The sequence below is a fragment of the Oncorhynchus mykiss genome, chromosome 9 (assembly GCF_013265735.2).
Source record: "Oncorhynchus mykiss isolate Arlee chromosome 9, USDA_OmykA_1.1, whole genome shotgun sequence".
Classification (NCBI taxonomy): domain Eukaryota; kingdom Metazoa; phylum Chordata; class Actinopteri; order Salmoniformes; family Salmonidae; genus Oncorhynchus; species Oncorhynchus mykiss.
The window spans coordinates 62,800,453-62,820,909 of record NC_048573.1 but is presented as its reverse complement, the minus strand read 5'-3'; the positions used below and the strand labels follow the sequence as shown (position 1 = coordinate 62,820,909).

At 40.1% G+C, this 20,457-nt stretch overlaps 3 protein-coding genes across 3 annotated transcripts in view; 1 reads left to right on the top strand and 2 right to left on the bottom strand.

Annotated features, from left to right (window-relative positions):
- Positions 1–3,733, bottom strand: part of LOC110532607 (protein diaphanous homolog 1) — a 50,384-nt gene extending 46,651 nt beyond the window's left edge. The window contains exon 1 of the mRNA XM_021616654.2: positions 3,237–3,733. Within this exon, the coding sequence (XP_021472329.2) occupies positions 3,237–3,248 (12 nt within the window). The 5' untranslated portion in view covers positions 3,249–3,733. The remainder of the gene's footprint in view (positions 1–3,236) is intronic.
- A 59-nt stretch (positions 3,734–3,792) lies between these two features.
- Positions 3,793–10,023, top strand: LOC101268951 (tumor necrosis factor receptor superfamily member 5). Its single transcript, XM_021616655.2, has 9 exons — positions 3,793–3,945; positions 4,474–4,552; positions 4,717–4,842; positions 4,942–5,088; positions 5,295–5,388; positions 8,555–8,613; positions 9,004–9,102; positions 9,187–9,218; positions 9,327–10,023. The coding sequence occupies exons 1-9, from the start codon at positions 3,886–3,888 to the stop codon at positions 9,687–9,689; spliced, it is 1,059 nt and encodes a 352-aa protein (XP_021472330.2). The 5' UTR covers positions 3,793–3,885; the 3' UTR covers positions 9,690–10,023.
- Positions 10,024–14,791: 4,768 nt separating this feature from the next.
- Positions 14,792–16,712, bottom strand: LOC110532606 (iroquois-class homeodomain protein IRX-1). Its single transcript, XM_021616652.2, has 2 exons — positions 16,072–16,712; positions 14,792–15,843 (listed from the first exon to the last, which is right to left on the bottom strand). Exons 1-2 carry the CDS (start codon positions 16,276–16,278, stop codon positions 15,070–15,072), a joined length of 981 nt encoding a protein of 326 aa, XP_021472327.1. The 5' UTR covers positions 16,279–16,712; the 3' UTR covers positions 14,792–15,069.
- Between the last annotated feature and the right edge of the window lie 3,745 nt (positions 16,713–20,457).

The window sequence follows — 20,457 nt, the reverse complement described above, 5'->3', positions numbered from 1 at the left end:
TTGTGGTTTTGTCTAAAAGACTAGGCCTATTAAGGAGATAAATATGTATAAATTGTTGCATATTGTGTTTATATTTTTGTTCAGTATATAATATATATATATATATATATATATATATATACAGTATATGTACTGAACAAAAATATAAATGCAACATGCAACAATTTATAATGATTTTACTGACTTACAGTTTATATAAGGAAATCAGGCAATTTAAATAAATTCATTAGGCCCAAATCTATGGATTTCACATGACTGGGCAGGAGCGCAGCCAATCAGAATGAGTTTTTTTTCACAAAAGGGAATTATTAAAGACAGAAATACTCCTCAGTTTCATCCGATGTCCAGGTGGCTGGTCTCAGACGATCCTGTAGGTGAAGAAGCTGGATGTGGAGGTCCTGGACTGGCATGGTTACACGTGGTTTGCGGTTGTGAGGCTGGTTGGATGTACTGCCAAGTTCTCCAAAACGACATTGGAGGTGGCTTACGGTAGAGAAATTAAGATAAAATTATCTGGCAACAGCTCTGGTGGACATTCCTGCAGTCAGCATGCCAATTGCACACTCCCTCAAAACTTGAGACATGTGTGGCATTGTGTTGTGGGACAAAACAGCACATTTTATTGTCCCCAGCACAAGGTGCACCTGTGTAATGATCATGCTGTTTAATCATCTTCTTGATATGCCACACCTGTCAGGTGGATTGATTTTCGGCAAAGAAGAAATGCTCGCTAACAGGGATGTTGAACATTTGTGCACGAAATTTGAGAAAAATAAGCTTTTTGTGTATACGGAACATTTCTGGGATCTTTAATTTCATGAAATATGGGACCAACACTTTACATGCTGCGTTTATATTAGATAGCACTATCTTCTGTATACCAGCCCTATGTCAGGTATCAAGGTAAGACCCAAGTGCAGACTGTGTGAAGTAACAAGGTTTATTCTAACAGAGGAAGGCAAACAACAGGTCACGGCAAGCAGGGGTCGATAATCCAGAGTAGGAGCAAAAGTACAGGACGGCAGGCAGGCTCAGGCAGTGGTCAGGCGGGCGGGTACGGGGTCAGGACAGATAAGGGTCAAAAACCAGGAGGAAGAGAAAAAGCGAGGCTGGGAAAAGACAGTAGCTGACAGGACAAACACTGGTAATCCTGACAAACTAGCAAAGACAGACAGAAAACACAGGTATAAATACCCAGAGGATAAGTGGGGAAGATGGGCGACACCTGGAGAGGGTGGAGACAAGCACTAGGACAGGTGAAACAGATCAGGGCATGACAACCTAAATTGTCACAACACAACTGATTGGCTCGTATGCATTAAGAAGGAAAGAAATTCCAAAAATGTACTTTTAACAAGGCACACCTGTTAATTGAAATGCATTCCAGGTGACTACTTCATGAAGCTGGTTGAGATAAAGCCAAGAGTGTGCAAAGCTGTCATCAAGGAAAAGGTTGGCTGCTTTGAAGAATCTAAAATGTATTTAGATTTGTTTAGGACTAGAAAACAGGGACTAGAAAAACACGCCGGTAGGCTTGATGAGACAAGACGAACTGGCAACAGACAAATAGAAACCACTGGTATATATACACAGGGGTTAATGGAACAAATGGGAGACACCTGGTGGGGGGTGGAGACAAGCACAAGACAGGTGAAACGGATCAGGGTGTGACAATTTCAATTGACTGATTTCCTTATATGAACTGTAACTGTATATAAACTATAAGTAAAATCTTTGAAGTTATTGTATGTTGCGTTTATATTTTTGAACAAAAGATTCGGGAAGGAAGTACATTTTCTTAGAATTATAACATTGCTCTGTGCTTCTCCGAGCATGCACTTTGTATAGCCTATATATAGCCTATAGGCTATTGATTTGATTGAGACGACACTAAATAGCCTACAGGTGCAGTTGATAGTGCACGCCCAACGGAGAATCAGAGATGAGTGGCGGCATCTGGCACACATCAATATATAGCCTAATAAGCAACTTTTTGAGGGGAGAGTGAACAGTTGTTTTTATAGGGTTACAATAGCAATACAATCATCAAAAAACATACTTTCCCCCCTTTTTTTAACAAACACACCCTCCCCACCAACCTATCCCAAACATACTCTTGGCAGCCCCACCCTATCCCCAAACTAATATTGAAATGTCAACTACAAATTACATAGCATTCCCCTGGACTAGTTTAAAAAAAATAACCTTCCCCTGACTGAAATTGAAAAAGCATGAGCCTCCCCCACTTTCCTCCAGATCCCCATTCTGTAAATGTTGAACCATCCCTTATCAAAACCTACAGATTTAAAACTTCTTCAGGATTGGTGGGTCCCCTGTGGGACGGTTGAGCTAAAGTGATTAAACTCTTCACTTGTACCTATGTTTGTCCTATGTAATTGCTTGCCTTTATTTGTTTGCTTAAAACCTCTTAAGGATTGGCCCCCTTTTTTCTTCAATTTTCACCAAAAATGACATACCCAAATCTAACTGCCTGTAGCTCAGGCCCTGAAACAAGTATATGCCTTTTCTTGGTACCATTTGAAAGGAAACACTTTGAAGTTTGTGGAAATGTGAAAGGAATTTCTGAGAATATAACACATTAGATCTGGTAAAGGATAATACGTTTTTTTTTTTTTTTTTTTTTGTTTTTTGTACCATCTTTGAAATACAAGAGAAAGGCAATAATGTATTATTCCAGCCCAGGTGCAATTTGGATATTGGCCACTAGATTATCCAATGAACCATTGCATTTCTGTTCAAAATGTTGTATCAAGACTGCCCAAATGTGCCAAATGTGTTCATTAATAACTTTTCATGTTCAAACTGTGCACTCTCCTCACACAATAGCATGGTATTCTTTCACTGTAATAGCTACTGTAAATTGGACAGTGCAGTTAGATTAACAAGAATTTAAGCTTTCAGCCAATATTTGATATGTCTATGTCCTGGGAAATGTTCTTGTTTCTTACAACCTCATGTTAAGAACTGAAATGTTCACAACTATTGACTGATAGGGAGGCGCAGTATGCCCACACTCATCACAACTCTCATCACCATTGAGATGGAGTTGAGTTTAACTCAACTTGATTGAGGCCTGATTATTTTGAGAGCTGTGTTTGCGTTCTTAGTTATCATCCTGTTTGTTGTTTTGCTTTACAGTTTGTCAACTACTCTCAAGTAAACTTCTCATCCGGATTCCTGGGGATTGTACAGCTACAATATTGTCTGCTACTCACTGAAACCTCCATGGAAAGCGGCTCCCTCACTCCGACTCAGTGGCGGGGGATTTCCTGCACAAGGGGGGACACGCACGATCTCGCACCTCTGGCAGTCAGCAATGGTAGGCTACCTCCTGACCATTATAGAAGAGTTCAATGTTGGAAATCACCAATAATCCAGATTCCACGAAATGTTAAATCAACTCAACTGGGCGGTGGTGTCCTAACAGCACCTACGATGGCCTGGCCTCACCGTCACCTGCATCCCACTGCTGACACAAGTGTAGCAAATGTGCGGAGCGAATTACACTTCCAAAGGTGTGTTCTAAATGCAAGCACAAACGACTCTCAAATAAAGAAGCCGCTGCTTACTAAACCTACATATAAATTGTCTGTAGACGCTATGATAAGTAATCCAAGATAATGATGGCATTGTTCACAAAAATCTTCGTAGGCCTACTTGATGGTTTGGGAATAATCGTGCATTCCACATAATCTTGAGTTCCAACATTTTTTGTCATTTTTAGGAAATGGTCACACGTGTTTTGGGAATTTCCCTCTCTCAGTTATTTATGCTCAGAGCCCAGCCCACCGCTCAGCTGTTATCGACTGACTTGCTTGTACAGTAGCTGCGGAGTGAATACCTAGAATCTGAGAAATTGCAAATATGTTGGGTTGTTTCATGACGAAAAGGATCGAAATTGTTACGCTTTTATTTATGCTGGCGGTAAGTAGGTTTTAGTCTATTATGTGTAAATGAAGACATGCCTTCTGCATTCCCGGGAGCAATAGCTCCCACCCATTTTCTGTACGCACACAATAGGCTACACTTTAAATGTATTCAATGACCCTATATTGAGGATGAGTGTTAGGTTTCTTTTGTAACACAGTGATTGACTAAATGTGTACATTTTGATGCGTTTCGAAACAAGATTGCTAAATGCACAGAAAGCTCATTCAACACACTTTTACTTTCGATTAAGAACACCATTGTCGTAGTTAAAGCTGTAATACCTACATTTCATGTTATTTTACTAGCTCGCATCTCATTTGAAACGTTCATGCTGCTATGCTCAGTACTAGAAAAGTAAAGTGAATGGTGGTCTAGTCTAGTCCAGACTCTAGAGCGTGAATCTAGGTACTTTCCACCGCTACTGTGGTTGAGACAGTTGTTCGGGTTGTGACTTGCGACAGTTGACCTGAGGTTTCTAAGACATCATAATAGGGATTTTTTTAATATACATTTTGTTTACAGGTTTTCCCCGCAGTTTACTCCTGTGATCCAGCAACACAGTATGATAATAATGGGGAGTGTTGTAATAAGTGTGGGCCAGGTAAGGAAGAGAACATTCATTATAGCTTATATATACTGCCATTCACTACCTCTTAAATTTTTTTGTTGTTGAGTCAAACAGAGTCTGAACCCTTGTAGGATGTACACTTAATTAGGCTATAAGAGTACAGTATTTATTATGATAAAAATACATTATTTTAATAGGCACAAGGATGTCATCCGACCATAGTGGTTGTTTTGATCCACATTGTATGCCCTGCCAAGAGAATGAATACCAGGAAGCATTCACAGAGAAGATCATCTGCAAAGTGCAACCATACTGTGACCAAAGTGAGAATTGTTATAATGTTTACATATTCAAGGACATTACTGTTGATCTGCCTCATCTGCTTGTAATAACACTACACTTGTATCTCCTTCCTGCCACAGATAAAAACTTTGAGGGCAGTACCAATAGGAGCAAAACAAGCCTCAGCCAATGCATATGTAAGGCAGGACACCACTGTTCCAGTAAAGAGTGCCTGACATGTGTACCACACACTAAATGTGGACCAGGACAAGAGACACTTTACACCGGTAGAAAACACGCCTTTATAACACTATCAGCAACGATTTAATTCTAGACTAGTGAGCCTGCTATGTATTCACACATGGACTTTATTGTTCCTTTTCTGTTTCTATTCTGTTTTATTACGTGGTTTGAGCTGCTAGAGTTAGGCTACCTGAATGATGTCATTTGTGAGTATGTGGTCACTATAGCCGTATGCTGTATATTTTCTCAGGTGACCACATCCGGGACACGGTGTGTCAGGCCTGTCCTGCAAACACCTTCTCCAGCGACAGCTCAGCAGAGAGCAAGTGCAAGCAATGGACAGTGTAAGTACTGAGTTCAATCTTTTTACTAATAACTGTGATGTGTTAAATAATAACAATATATCTGTTAGTAATACAGTACCAGTCAAAAGTTTGAACACACCTACTCATTCAAGGGTTTTTCTTAATTTTTACTATTTTCTACATTGTAGAATAATAGCAAAGACATCAAAACTATGGAATAACACATATGGAATCATGTAATAACCAAAAAAGTGATAAACAAATCCAAATATTTTATTATGGAGATTCTTCAAAGTAACCTTTTGCCTTGATGACAGCTTTGCACACTCTTGGCATTCTTCATGAGGCAGTCATCTGGAATGCATTTCAATTAACAGGTGTGCCTTGTTGAAAGTTCATTTGTGGAATTTCTTTCCTTTTTAATGCATTTGAGCCAATCAGTTGTGTTGTGACAAGGTAGGGTTGGTATACCGAAGATAGCCCTATTTGGTAAAAGACCAAGTCCAAATTATGGCAAAAACTGCTCAAATAAGCCAAGAGAAACAACAGTCCATCATTACTTTAAGACATGAAAGTCAGTCAATCCGGAACATTTCAAGAACTTTGAAAGTTGTCTTCAAGTGCAGTCACAAAAACCATCAAGCGCTATGCTGAAACTGGCTCTCATGAGGATATTACAGAATGGTCGAATTGCTGAAAAGAAACCACTACTAAAGGACACCAATAAGAAGAAGAGACTTGCTTCGGCCAAGAAACACGAGCAATGGACATTAGACCGGTGGAAATCTGTCCTTTGGTCTGATGAATCCAAATTTTAGACTTTTGGTTCCAACCGCTGTGTCATTGTGAGACACAGAGTAGGTGAACGGATGATCTCCGCATGTGTGGTTCCCTCCGTGAAGCATGGAGGAGGAGGTGTGATGCTGTGGAGGTGCTTTTCTGGTGTGATATATTTAGAATTCAAGGCACACTTAACCAGCATGGCTACCACAGCATTCTGCAGCGATACGCCATCCCATCTGGTTTGTGCTTAGTGGGACTATCATTTGTTTTTCAACAGGACAATGACCCAAAACACACCTTCAGGCTGTGGAAGGGCTATTTGACCAAGAAGTAGAGTGGATGGAGTGCTCCATCAGATGACCTGGCCTCCACAATCACCCGACTTCAACCCAAATTAGATGTTTGGACCGCAGAGTGAAGGAAAAGCAGCCAATAAGTGCTCAGAATATGTGGAAACTCCTTTAAGACTGTTGGAAAAGCATTCTACATGAAACTGGTTGAGAGAATGCCTAGTGTGCAAAGCTGTCATCAAGGCAAAGGGTGGCAACTTTGAAGAATCACCCATATAAAAAATATTTTGATTTGTTTAACACTTTTTTTGGTTGCTACGTGATTCCATATGTGTTATTTCAAAGTTTTGATGTCTTCACTATTATTCTACAATGTAGAAAATAGTACAAATAAAGAAACCTACTCATTCAAGGGTTTATGTCAAAACTTTTGACTGGTACTGTATATAACATGTAAACTCAGCAAAAAAAAAGAAACATCCCTTTTTCAGGACCCTGTCTTTCAAAGATAATTCGTAAAAATCTAAATAACTTCACAGATCTTCATTGTGAAAGGGTTTAAACACGGTTTCCCATGCTTGTTCAATGAACCATAAACAATGAATGAACATGCACATGTGGGACGGTCGTTAAGACAATAACAGTTCACAGGCAATTAAGGTCACAGTTATAAAAACTTAGGACATTAAAGAGGCCTTTCTACTGACTATGAAAAGCACCAAAAGAAAGATGCCCAGGGTCCCTGCTCATCTGCATGAATGTGCCTTAGGCATGCTGCAAGGAGGCATGAGGACTGCAGATGTGGCCAGGGAAATGAATTGCAATGTCCGTACTGTGAGACACCTAAGACAGCGCTACAGGGAGACAGGATGGACAGCTGTTTGTCCTCGCAGTGGCAGACCACATGTAACAACACCTAAACAGGTTTGGTACATCAGAACATCACACCTGCGGGACAGGTACAGAATGGCAAGAACAACTGCTCAAGTTACACCAGGAACGCACAATCCCTCCATCAGTGCTCAGACTGTTCGCAATAGGCTGAGAGAGGCTGAACTGAGGGCTTGTAGGCCTGTGGTAAGGCAGGTCCTCACCAGACATTACCAGCAACTACGTCGCCTATGGGCACAAACCCACCCTCGCTGGACCAGACAGAACTGGCAAAAAGTGCTCTTCACTGACGAGTTGCTGTTTTGTCTCACCAAGGGTGATGGTTGGATTTCCGTTTATCGTCGAAGGAATGAGCTCTACACCGAGGCCTGTAATGAGCGGGATTGATTTTGAGGTGGAGGGTCCGTCATGGTCTGGAGCGGTGTGTCACAGCATCATCGGACTGAGCTAGATGTCATTTCAGACAATCTCAGCACTGTGCGTTACAGGGAAGATCCTCCTCCCTTATGTGGTACCCTTCCTGCAGGCTCATCCTGACTAAGACCCTCCAGCATGACAATGCCACCAGCCATACTGCTTGTTCTGTGTGTGATTTCCTGCAAGACAGGAATGTCAGTGTTCTGCCATGGCCAGCGAAGAGCCCGGATCTCAATCCCATTGAGCACGTCTGGGACCTGTTGGATCGGAGGGTGAGGGCTAGGGCCATTCCCCCCAAAAATGTCCAGGAACTTTCAGGTGCCTTGGTGGAAGAGTGGGGTAACATCTCAAAGCAAGAACTGGCAAATCTGGTGCAATCCATGAGGAGAAGATGCACTGCAGTACTTAATGCACCTGGTGGCCACACCAGATACTGACTGTTACTTTTGATTTTGACCCCCCCCCCCCTTTGTTCAGGGACACATTATTCAATTTATGTTAATCACATGTCTGTGAAACTTGTTCAGTTTATTTCTCAGTTGTTGAATCTTGTGTTCATACAAATATTTAAACATGTTAATTTTGCTGATAATAAACATAGTTGGCAATGAGAGGACGTTTCTTTCTTTGCTGAGTTTATGTAACATATTTTATCATACTGCAGTTGTAACTGTTAGTCACAGTCAATGTAATTATATTTGATTCGTTGGTTGAACAACTTAGGAATTGCTTGATTTATTGCTTGATTATTTTTCCACATATTTGACCAATGTTGTTCATAAACTGCACTGTATACTCAAAAACATTCCCCTAAAAAATTTCAGTTGTGACAAAGGATCCAAAACTGAAGCCAATGGGACATCCACCTCTGACATTGTCTGTGGTAAGTACAGGGTCCACACGATGAACGCAACACAATTTACCCAAACATTACAACATTTTCCATCAACCATAATAAATTGTTGAACAATAGAATGTATTCCATTATTGTGAGTTGACCATCACTTCTTCACAGTAACTCATTCTCCTGAACTGTGCAACATGGTTGTACGGGACTGTTTAATTCACATCACTGAAACCAAAACATGTGGTGGGGCTGTGTGGAGGAATCTTCTCAGTATTACAGTATTCTATAGTAGGGCAGCTTACTGTAGTAGCCTGTCCTATATACGTCTGTCAAAACTAGTGTCAGTAACACATAGGCCGTAGGCATATTGTTGATTGACAATAGTTGGTTTTATTGTTTGTGATGTTCTTTTGATTTATTTTACAGTGTTAGTACCCACATTCTCTGGAAGAATAGCAGGATGTTCCCTTGTGGTTGTTGCATTGGTCACGAGTGTTGTGGGCATTATCCTGTGGAAATATAAAGGTATATAACACTCCTTTTATGATGTTATTTGAGTGAAAACTTCACATAGGATTTTTTAAATAATCATATTTTATTGTGTACTAGGTAAACATGGAGAGGCCTACAAGAAAGGAAAGGTATGTTATTTTTCTGACATTTCGATCAGCCATGACAGTAATACAGCTATAATTTTGTATTTTGACAAACTAATGCACATATGGCTGACATTGTGTCTTTCGCCATAGGAACCCTGTGTGGAGTGTCTAGGGTGGGAGAGGAGACCTACAGAAGACAGAAACAATGAAGGGAGAAACTCAGAAGGACCTGATGAGGAAAGGGAACAACTCAAACCTATGATCCAAAATGGAAAGCCACTATCACCACCATCACCAGGTACTCAAACACCAGTGGAGAATGATGTCAACGACTCTCAAGCCGAGTCTTCTGCCAAAACTGAAGAGATGACAGAAAATGGACATGTGGTGGCACAGGAGCAGGGTAAACAACACAATACTTATTTGTCTGATCCACAAATGGTATCACATAACCACTCGGCTTTACCCAGTGCCGAACACAATATACAATGGTCAGATTGTGCATTACCATGAAATATTCATTAAATATTGCTGAATATGCTGTACATTGTAAACTGTTTTAAAAAGTATTGGTTGTTACTGTATTATGTTAAAGAACATTTTCATAAGCATACTAGAGTATACCTGTATTGTGTTTTCTGTTGTAATTACTCTCCTTTGCACTAAACTATTGGTTAAATCAACGTTGTTTCCACATCATTTCAATGAAGTTACATTGAACCAACAATAGACGTGGAATTGGAACTGTGCCCAGTGGGTGTGTTGGTGAAATGACCAAATCACCCTCTAGTGGCCTCATGGGTGGAATGTTATTCATATGTTTCATAATTAATAAAATGTAAAAAATGCTGACGAAAATCTGGTGTTTCTATGTTAAATGGTTTTGTTATATTTCAGTCTTCTGTGATATAACAGTATATAAAGTGTAATATTGGGATGCAACTCAAAATTGAATACATTTCAACTCTATATCCAACCTGATCTCATGCTTTCAAGTCGGGATTTAACGTAATGTGGATGAATGTCTAATTTTGACCCATTAATTCCACATGGTTACAGGATTTAAACAGAAACAACTCAAAGGGTTAAGCTTAGGTATTAATTATGAGTGGTTAAGGATAGGGCTATGGTTTGGGGAAATGCGCTGTTTACATTTGGTATGTACAGTGGCTTGCGAAAGTATTCACCCCCCTTGGCATTTTTCCTATTTTGTTGCCTTTACAACCTGGAATATTTTTGTGGGGTTTGTATCATTTGATTTACACAATATGCCTACCACTTTGAAGATGCAAAATATTTTTTCTTGTGAACAAACAAGAAATAAGACAAAAAAATAGAAAACTTGAGTGTGCATAACTATTCCCTGCCCCCCCTAAAAAAAAGAGTCAATACTTTGTAGAGCCAACTTTTACAGCAATTACAGTTGGATGGGTTTCGCAGGTGTACAGCAATCTTTAATACAGCAATCTTTCTTGTACCACAGATTCTCAATTGGATTGGGGTTTGGGCTTTGACTTCGCCAAGACATTTAAATATTTCCCCTTATACCACTCGAGTGATGCTTTAGCAGTATGCTTTGGGTCACTGTCCTGCTAGAAGGTGAACCTCTCCCAGTCTCAGATCTCTGGAAGACTGAAACAGGTTTCCCTCAATAATTTCCATGTATTTTGCGCCATCCATCATTCCTTCCATTCTGACCAGTTTCCCAGTCCCTGCCAATGAAAAACGTGGATGGATGGTGTTCTTGGGGTGATGAGAGGTGTTGGGTTTGTGCCAGACATAGCGTTTCCTTGATGGCCAAAAAGCTGAATTTTTGTCTCATCTGACCAGGATACCTTCTTCCATATGTTTGGGGAATCTCCAACATGCCTTTTGGCAAACACCAAATGTGTTTGCTTAATTTTTTCTTAAGCAATGCCTTTTTTCTCTTACGTAAATTCCAGCTCTGTGGAGTGTACGGCTTAAACCTCACTAGGGTAGGGGGCACTATTTTCACCTCCGGATGAAAAGCGTGCCCAAAGTAAACTGCCTGCTACTCAGGCCCAGAAGCTAGGATATGCATATAATTAGTAGATTTGGATAGAAAACACTCCAACGTTTCTGAACCTGTTAACAATAATGTCTGTGAGTATAACAGAACTGAAATGGCAGGCGAAAATCTGAGAAAAATCCATCCAGGAAGGTAGATTTTTTAAATGTTTGTAGTTTTCCATTGACTGCCTATACAGAGTCCATTGACTTAGGACTCAAATTGCACTTCCTATGGCTTCCATAGCCTGTTTCAGGCTTGCATTCTGAAAAATGAGGGAGTAAGACCACTCTGAATGAGTGTACGCTGCAGTGTCCCAGAGGTTTTTCATGTGCGCGACCGAGAGTGCACCTTTCTTGTTTTCGTTTTATATTGATGAAGCGTTTGTCCGGTTGAAATATTATTGATTATTATGACTAAAAACAACCTGAGGATTGATTATAAACATAATTTGACATGTTTCTACGAACTTTAATGATACTTTTCAGATTTTTCGTTTGCCTTTTGTGACTGCCCTTGAGCCTGTGAATTACTGAACAAAACGCGGGGGGGAAACTGAGGTTTTTGGATATAACGATGGACTTTATCGAACAAAACGAACATTTATTGAGTAAATGGGAGTCTTGTGAGTGCAACCATATGAAGATCATCAAAGGTAAGTAATTAATTTTATCGCTGGTAACTGTTTGTAATGATTTGTCTGCTGGGCGCTGTTCTCAGATAATCGCATGGTATGCTTTCGCCGTAAAGCCTTTTTGAAATCTACAGTCGTGCTTGAAGTAACAAGAAGTTAATCTTTAAACCGATGTATAACACTTGTATGTTTTATAAATTTTTATATTGAGTATTTCTGTTTTTGAATTTGGTGCTCTACAATTTCACTGGATGTTGGCCAGGTGGGACACTACCGTCCCACACCCCCTAGAGAGGTTTTAAAGTGGTCCTATGGTCAGATACTCCAATCTCCACTGTGCAACTTTGTAACTCCTTCAGGGTTATCTTTGGTATTTTTGTTGCCTCTCTGTTGAATGCCCCCCTTGCCTGGTCCATGAGTTTTGGTGGGCAGCCCTCTCTTGGCAGGTCTCCTATGGCTCCCATATTCTTTCAATGTTTTAATAATGGATTTAATGGTGCTCAGTGGGATGTTCAACATTTCTGATATTTTTTTATAACCCAACCTTGATCTGTACTTCTCCACAACTTTGTCCCTGACCTGTTTCGAGAGCTCCTTCGTCTTCATGGTGCCGCTTGCTTGGTGGTGTTGCAGACTCTGGGGCCTTTCAGAACAGGTGTATATATACTGAGATCATGTGACAGATCATGTGACACTTAAATTGCACACAGGTAGACTTTAGTTAACTAATTGTGACTTATGCAGGTAATTGGTTGCACTAGATCTTATTTAGGGACTTCATAGCAAAGGGGGTGAATACATATTCATGTGCATACAACTTTTCCGTTTTTTATTTTGAATAATTTTTTTAAGCAAGTTATTTTTAAAATTTCACTTCACCAATTTGGACTATTTTGTGTATGTCCATTACATGAAATCCAAATAAAAATCTGTTTAAATTGCAGGTTGTGAGGCAACTAAATAAGAAAAACGCCAAGGGGGGTGAATACTTTTACAAGGCACTGTACATTGGGACAATATGTACAAATTCTAATAGCTCCAAATTTCAATTAATTAAAAACCTCAGTCCAACTATATATTTTGAAGTTCATGTACAAATATTGAAAGCATTTATTGAGATCTAAAAAGTGTGCAACATGAAAATATTGTCTCAGTTCCATTGTGTAATTTATTGACAGTCCCTCACAAGCCCCAGAGATAGGCTATCCAAAGTCAAACCAATTTTGTCAAGGCGGAACACCAGTCAGCTGAAGGTAATTGGCTAAATAATTTGGCTAACTCTTCCCATCTGCAAACACACACACAAGAGACACTCACATCAAACCACACCACAAAACCAACTCAGGTTTGAATTCAGTCATGGCTGCTAGCATTTCTTAATGAACCAAATCTAAAGTGAGGCCAAATCAGAAAGTGTAGTCACCCTTTAAAGACAATGGAAATTGACATTTATTTTATTTATTTAACTAGGCAAATCAGTTAAGAACAAACTCTTATTTACAATGACGGCCTCCCCCAGCCAAACCCTCCGCTAACCCGGACGATGCTGGGCCAATTGTGCACTGCCCTATGGGACTCCCGATCACAGCCGGTTGTGATACTGCACGGGATTGAACCAGGGTCTGTAGGTATGCCTCTAGCACTGAGATGCAGTGCCTTAGACCGCTTGCGCCACTCGGGACCCAAATGCAAACTGCCTGTTTTGTTTTGGTGTCAGAGGCATATACTCCGATTTTCCACAAGGAGGAGGTAGTACTTCACTAGAACAGAGCCCTATAAATGGCTCTGACTAGAACCTTGAGGTTTCAGCATCAGTTAGGCGGTGGACTTCAGCCTCTGTCATACTTTTGTGAGACTGTCATGATCTTGGGAGGTCATAAGGCTAGGCTACTCATAGACATTAGCTTGACCTTTTAGATGCTGTAAAAAGTATATTCATGTCACAATTAAAACTAGAAATGAAAATGTCCAATGATTTTAAAGAGTGTGCTTGGATAGAGTATGCTTGGATTAATGTAATGAGATCAAATTAAATATGTCCACTAGTTTGTGGCAGATTGGGTCCTGTTCTGTCTGGGATTACACCTCATTTGCCACCTGTGGCCACCTGTGAAAAGGGCACGACGCAACCCTCTGTGTGTGTCTGGATGTGTGTGTCTCGGGGTGGTGTGAAGGGGCTTCTTTCCTCTCAGGGGTTTTCTCATTATCACTGGATTAGTGGAGATACAACCCTTTGACTTGACATGGAAAACTGGGAGATTCTATGTGATTAGCAAGGGACAGGATTATCCAGTCTTTCACCTCCAACTCTGTAGATACTGTATGCTCTCCTGTTGTATGTGTATGTTAGTTCCTCTCCTACAAATAAACACACCACACACAAAATCTCTCTCTACCTGTGAAGGTTTGGAGATGCAGAACACTTAACCCGTTTCCATTTATACTTCCCATAAAGATAATATAGATTTGTATTACATTGTGAATATTTTATACTCATTTAAAGTTCTGCTATATTATATTGAACAGGCATGCAGTTTCTTTTTTGGCCAGATGTGGTCAGTTGCCTAAGGTAGGCCATTTGTGGAGGCCATTATCATCCTGCATGGACCAACAATGAGTTAACCTAATACATGAATTTTAACAGATCTAGGTTTGATATGTAAATTCTATAATGTTTTATCAATGAAATTATAACCCATTTTTTTGTAGATGGTTGTTATTCAACAACAGTCAGCTTGCTTAAACTTCCTAACATTAGATATATTGGCAATATGCATGGATACATGCGTCTGAAACTATAATAAGCTACACGAGAATGTAAAATAATGTAACATTTCAGTCAAAATCAGACTGTGGCTTTACCAGACCTTTCCCAACCCAAATAGCCTGCTGTAAGAACTGATCCTTGAAAATAGTGGAACACACACGAAAATTGTATTTTATATTTTGAGCGATTTTATTTTACCAAAATATTTTTTTGTGATAAGACAAATGAAATAAGAATTTACAGATTGTTCATCGAAAATATATATACACATATGTACACATAACATGTTCTGTAAGAGTTGTTGGTCTTACAAGTAGCCTAACAAACATATACCCAGCATTTTCATAGCAAATTAGTCCACGTTTAAACGTCAAAAAGTAGACCCACGCCATGGAATTTGGTAGTTTAAAGTGCATAAGATGTAAAAATGTGTCCTCGACTGTTTTAAATAATAAATGCTCTGTTATAGAATATCGTGAGCAGGGTATACGGGAATGTACAGTCCGTTCCTTGATGCCCATTCTGCCCAGAATTTGCCAACTTGTGTGCCAGGATGACAAGCACTGTACTGGGGCTTTTTCCCCGTTTCCGATGTCGCGGTTTCTGCCAAAGACCATATTTTGGGTTTTTGACACTCAACGTTATCTTTACTTTCCAGATTAGCTGGAAATGATTTGGGTTCTGTGTCATTCTTTACCACATTTTCCGCGTGCGCCGCGAGCCTACCAGCTCTATTGTCGTCGTTTGACTGTTTCACAAGGCGCTCATCCACCGGCTCTGTCGTTGAGTTGGATACTCTATGTCCAATATCCTCATTGTCATCTTCGGTTGGATGATCTATCTCATCTTCTTCGTCCAAACGGGTTTTCTGCAGAGAGCCCTCGCCCTCCTCTTCGTCGCTCTCGCCCTCCTCGTCAGATTTCCCCTTGGACGCCCAGTTTACCCTATTATCCTTCTTCAGTCGACGCCTGGCGTTGGCAAACCAAGTGGAAACCTGCGTGAGGCTCATCTTGGTTACAATAGCAAGCATGATCTTCTCACCCTTCGTGGGATACGGGTTCTTAAGATGCTCGTTCAACCAGGCCTTGAGCGCGCTGGTGCTTTCCCGGGTAGCCACCTTGGCGACCCTGATCAGGTCATCGGATGCGCCTGGTCGGTATTGCGGGTAGAATGGACCTCCTCGGCCGAGAAGCGCTTGATGATATGGGGAGACAGCTTTCAAGTCGAAAGAGTTGTTCTGAAAACATAAGAGAACGTGATTAGATTATATGTTTAAATTCGTGCATAACTGACCACATTGATTTGTTAAGTGTGTAATTACGCATTATATTTCATTGGTATTAAAAAGGTCTGTAGAATGCTTTCTTTTTCCGACATTGATAAATTATGAATACATTTAGACTATTAACTGGAAATGTTATTGATTAGGTATACAATAGAGAAAACATATAGTCAAATAACTTACCATGTTCGCAATGTATCTGTGGTGTGGATAGGGGATGAAGTTGTATCCCTGTAGTCCGGAATATGTCAAAGGTACCCCAGCCATCGCAGCAAGATAAGGGGCTTGTTGCTGTTGTACCCCAGCTGGACCTCCCAAATACGGTATCTGATATCCAGGGGGCATGTTGATATTTCTCTCAAAGAAGTTGCCTGTTTGTGACGCAGGCATCCTTACCCCCTGACTATCAGAGCTTGAATGACAGTAATGTGCACCCTCACCAGCTCTAAATATACCCCTATCCAGTAATGGGCGGTTCTTAACCGCGGTGATTGACAGTTACGTTCAAAATACCTCGCTTTCACTCGCACCAAATCCAATCAAAGGAGAACTCCGCTGTTCCTTTTAACGGTTTCTTAAAGGCGCTAAATAGACTGTGTAAAACGTATCTCAAACCAATAATTTCTATGGTGAGAGACGAATAATGAAATTTCATTTGAATTTCACAGTTTTGTTCTGATGGGGAGGATACTAGAAACTAGAATCTCTCATAATTCACAATACGATCTATAATGTTAGGTCCTTTATAGATCCTTAACTATTAATTTATTGTAAGCCACCAGTTGTATCAATGCCATCACCCGTTCCCATACATATTTTGTCAGTTCCAAATATGCCAAAAAAGTAAATTACTTTATTTTTTAAAAATCTAACGGAATTAAGTGCATTTCAGGCAAAAAATAAACTGCATTTCCAAAATAAAAAATAATAATGGAAAGAGAAACTGTTGTAAACGTACCATTCATGGTAAATATAGCCTAATAGCATATTACATGTTAATATCGATAGTTTCCCATCGAATTTGACATTGTTTGTGCAACACTCACTGTAGGATAATAAAATGACTTGAATAGGATTAACACCAGACCCTATGTCTCTTGTCATACGATCAGACTTATGTTTGAAATTGAAGTCTGAACATGTAGCTGTGAATTGAATTAGCCAACTGAATTAGCCTAATGACATTAACACATTTCCAGGCTTCTTTCCATGACCATTGACTGAAACTGTGATATCTTCAATATAGTTTTATTTAGATTTGTCCGAGGTTTCATCTAATATTTCTCGATTGAATTAGGCTATTGGTTTCTGTATCCTACATTTCCCTCAACGGAAACAAAAACATGTAGGCATTATGGTGATATAATATTAATTTAACATCGAAAAAAAATCGAACATGTTTTGTAAGATACCAATTTACTATTCCTATTTAACAACTGTGAGGTGGTTATATTTTGGGTGTCATTGGGGCAATGGGTTACCTGCCTTCGGCTGGCGATACCCTAGAACTATTTTGTTAATTTATTGTGATTGAACAATAACAGACTTCCCTTTACATGTCGGATGGTTTTGTTGTGGCTTCAGCATATCGTTTCAATGGGGCTAATTAAAAGCTGTTAAGTAAAACAGGTGTTACTAATGTATATGATAATTATGAGATAACAAATGGTAATGTAGAGAGCTTGAAGGATTGTTAAAGATACGATACAAATATGACAAATCTCATTCCACTGCCCTTTCATCTTCTCCAAAGGGACATCGGTTGAAGAAGACGTTTTTACTTTATGATGCTCGTATTATGTGGTGGTTTGGTTTCAACCTTTTGTGCGTAACTACTGCTAAGTAGGTCTCTCTAGGTAAATTCTAAAAGGGTGAATTATTCAAGTATTAAAAAAAAATCTGAGGAAAAGTGTAGCCATGCATAAAAGTCTCAAATAAAATAACAATCCATAGACTAACTACATATCCTATGATTTCTTTATTTATGGAAATCATTTAATTAACGGTAAGATCAATTTGAAACAAGACTGTTGACCGGAATCTGCTATTAGCAGAATGCACTTCACTCATCATGTTGATTTACATTTTCACATTATGCTGAACGTTTTGGAAATCCAATATTTCACAGATTTTGTTATAAAAATGTTTTTTTTTATTTGTATGTGTGTGGTGGGGGGGATATGTATAACTGGTACAATGGGTTGACTGGAGAGCAAAGATTCGGAGGCTTAGCTAATGTCATCCGTATATCTCAGGAGACAAACAGCTCAGGGCAGTGGCTTTTGTCTGACTTGTAGACTCTCCTTTCAAATATTTTCCTTTTGCAGCTACAATGCAGGTTTTGGTCTCCTTCTGACAGGTTGGATAGGTATTGTTTGCTCTCAGGATGTCCCTAGATTGTGCAGAAAAGTGTCCAAATGGAGGAGGATTGTCCTCATTTCCCTGTGAGATACAGTATACAAGATAAGATTAATGATAGTCTACTTTGAGTGTTAAATGGCCAGCACATGCAACTTTTGGTTGGTTACAAGATCAGGTGAATGGAAATGTTTCAACCTCTGCCCTTTGTTTCAACCCCCTTTAAGACAAGACAAGTACCTTAGTCCATCAGAGATGGATTGAGGGTTCCCCTCTAGTCGACTGGAAGCCTCAATGATGCCTTTAATTTCTTATTCTCATACATATATATAACTATGTCACTACAGTTAACAGTGGGTCTAAACAGTGGGCCTCTGATTGAAACCAGTAGAAGAGCCATGCAGGACAACAGTACGAGTCCCCTTTCTCTATTGGAACTCTCAATGATGCCTTTAATATCCCATTCTCATACATAAAGTAAAGTATCCTATATCTGTGTTCAGGGTGGCAGGTATCCTAGCTGTTAAGAGCGTTGGGCCAGTAACTGAAAGATCGCTGGTTCGAATCCCCTAGCCGACAATGTGAAAAATTGGTCGATGTGTCCGTGAGCAAGGCACTTAACCCTAATTGCACCTGACAGTTGCTCTGGATAAGAGCTAAATAACTGAAATGTAAATGTCCTCCTCTGGGGCGGGCCTCTGATTGAGGAGAAGATCCAGGACCATGACAATAGTGTGAGTTCTGATCAGCTGGTAACAACAATGGTCTTAGGTGTGAGTTCAATTTCTAGCTATCACCTGCTGAGTTGACCCAACAAAAGGCCTACAGATGTAGGATCTTAATTTGACCAGTTTCTCACAGCAGGAAAATAATCCTCCGGCAACTGGAAATGTGGATTATAATTAATGGACATTTTTGTAAGGGTTGATACATTTTTAGTTAGGGCAAATCAAGTCTGAAATATTAAAGTGGAAATTACAAAATGTAGAACCCTGTTTAAACCTTGAATACACTGCAAGTTAGCATTTCCTGCAACAACAGGGTGATCAAATTAAGATCCTATATCTCTGTAAGTATGTCAACACAACAAAAGCTTGAAGGGAATCCACAGAGTATTCAACACCTAGTCCTTGTTACTTTTTTAAAAACCTCATCCAGATACCTGTACTGGAAAGTGCTAAGTAGAAGGTAAATCTGGATATTTGGCATTAAGAGGGAATGGAATACAATTATAAAATGCTTGCTATTTGAAAATAATTCACCCAAATACAGAATTAATCACTACTGATATAATCTAATCATAGGAGGCAAGAGACACTTCCTCTTCAAATCTGACTCAATGACTCATTCCAGGTCCATTCCATTTCCAGGAAATTATGTGAATGTCAACCCATGACATGAAAAAAACTAATATAATACATTCTCTTCAAGTTGATAAAGAATCACAACAATTGTTACCAGAAATGTTAAATCGAAATGTTGAAACTAGTTGTTATTTTGGTGTGAAAAATCAAAGAGCACCAGTACAAATTGACAACAAACACATACCCCCCCCCCCCATGAGATTCTATTCTAAGCCAAGCGTGAAAGTTATCATGCTCTCCCACCCACTCCCAGCTATCAACCCCCCCTGATCCTCATCCCTCCTAACTCTTTGTCCTTTGTCATTACTCTTATCAGCTCCACTCCATGATTATTTTAATAGAGAAGTGGCGCTGAAACCGCTTGCAACTCTAAGTATGTCTTTGTTAGTATCTTGGTGGTTGGCCGGTGTCCCGCCCCTCTGTTCCCTCCTGGGTGTGCACTGATTGACGGCCCTCTGCTGGGTGAGTGACAGGCCACATTCGTTAGGCTGTGACGGACAGGCCGACAGCTGGGGGACTGAATGACTGCTGGTGGTGCTTGTTGGGCCCTCTGCTGCATTGGATGTTGGGGCCCTCTGGCCTGCTCCACCACCACCACCCCTTGGGGGCCTTAGTTGGCCCCCAGGACCCCCAGCTTGCCCAGCCTGTCTGTCCAGCAAGGGTAGTTCTCCAGCAGGCTTGCTGTACCAGAGCAGCTCGTTAGCTGTAAGCCTCTCCTCAGAGACAGAATCTTGACTAGAATCAAAACAATTGATCATTTTACTCCAGTGCTAGAGACTGCTGCCCTACGTTCATAGAGTCATTGTAAACATATTAAAATGACCAGTGTTCAGACTGTTTTACCAAC

Excerpts from the sequence above, each read along its gene's own strand:
- LOC101268951 (XM_021616655.2), top strand. The coding sequence starts at position 3,886 with ATGTTGGGTTGTTTCATGACGAAAAGGATCGAAATTGTTACGCTTTTA. Across the intron at positions 5,089-5,294 it reads ACAAGAGACACTTTACACCG|GTGACCACATCCGGGACACG; the intron begins GTAGAAAACACG and ends ATATTTTCTCAG. Across the intron at positions 9,219-9,326 it reads AGGCCTACAAGAAAGGAAAG|GAACCCTGTGTGGAGTGTCT; the intron begins GTATGTTATTTT and ends CTTTCGCCATAG.
- LOC110532606 (XM_021616652.2), bottom strand. The coding sequence starts at position 16,278 with ATGCCTGCGTCACAAACAGGCAACTTCTTTGAGAGAAATATCAACATG. Across the intron at positions 15,844-16,071 it reads ACAGATACATTGCGAACATG|AACAACTCTTTCGACTTGAA; the intron begins GTAAGTTATTTG and ends TTATGTTTTCAG.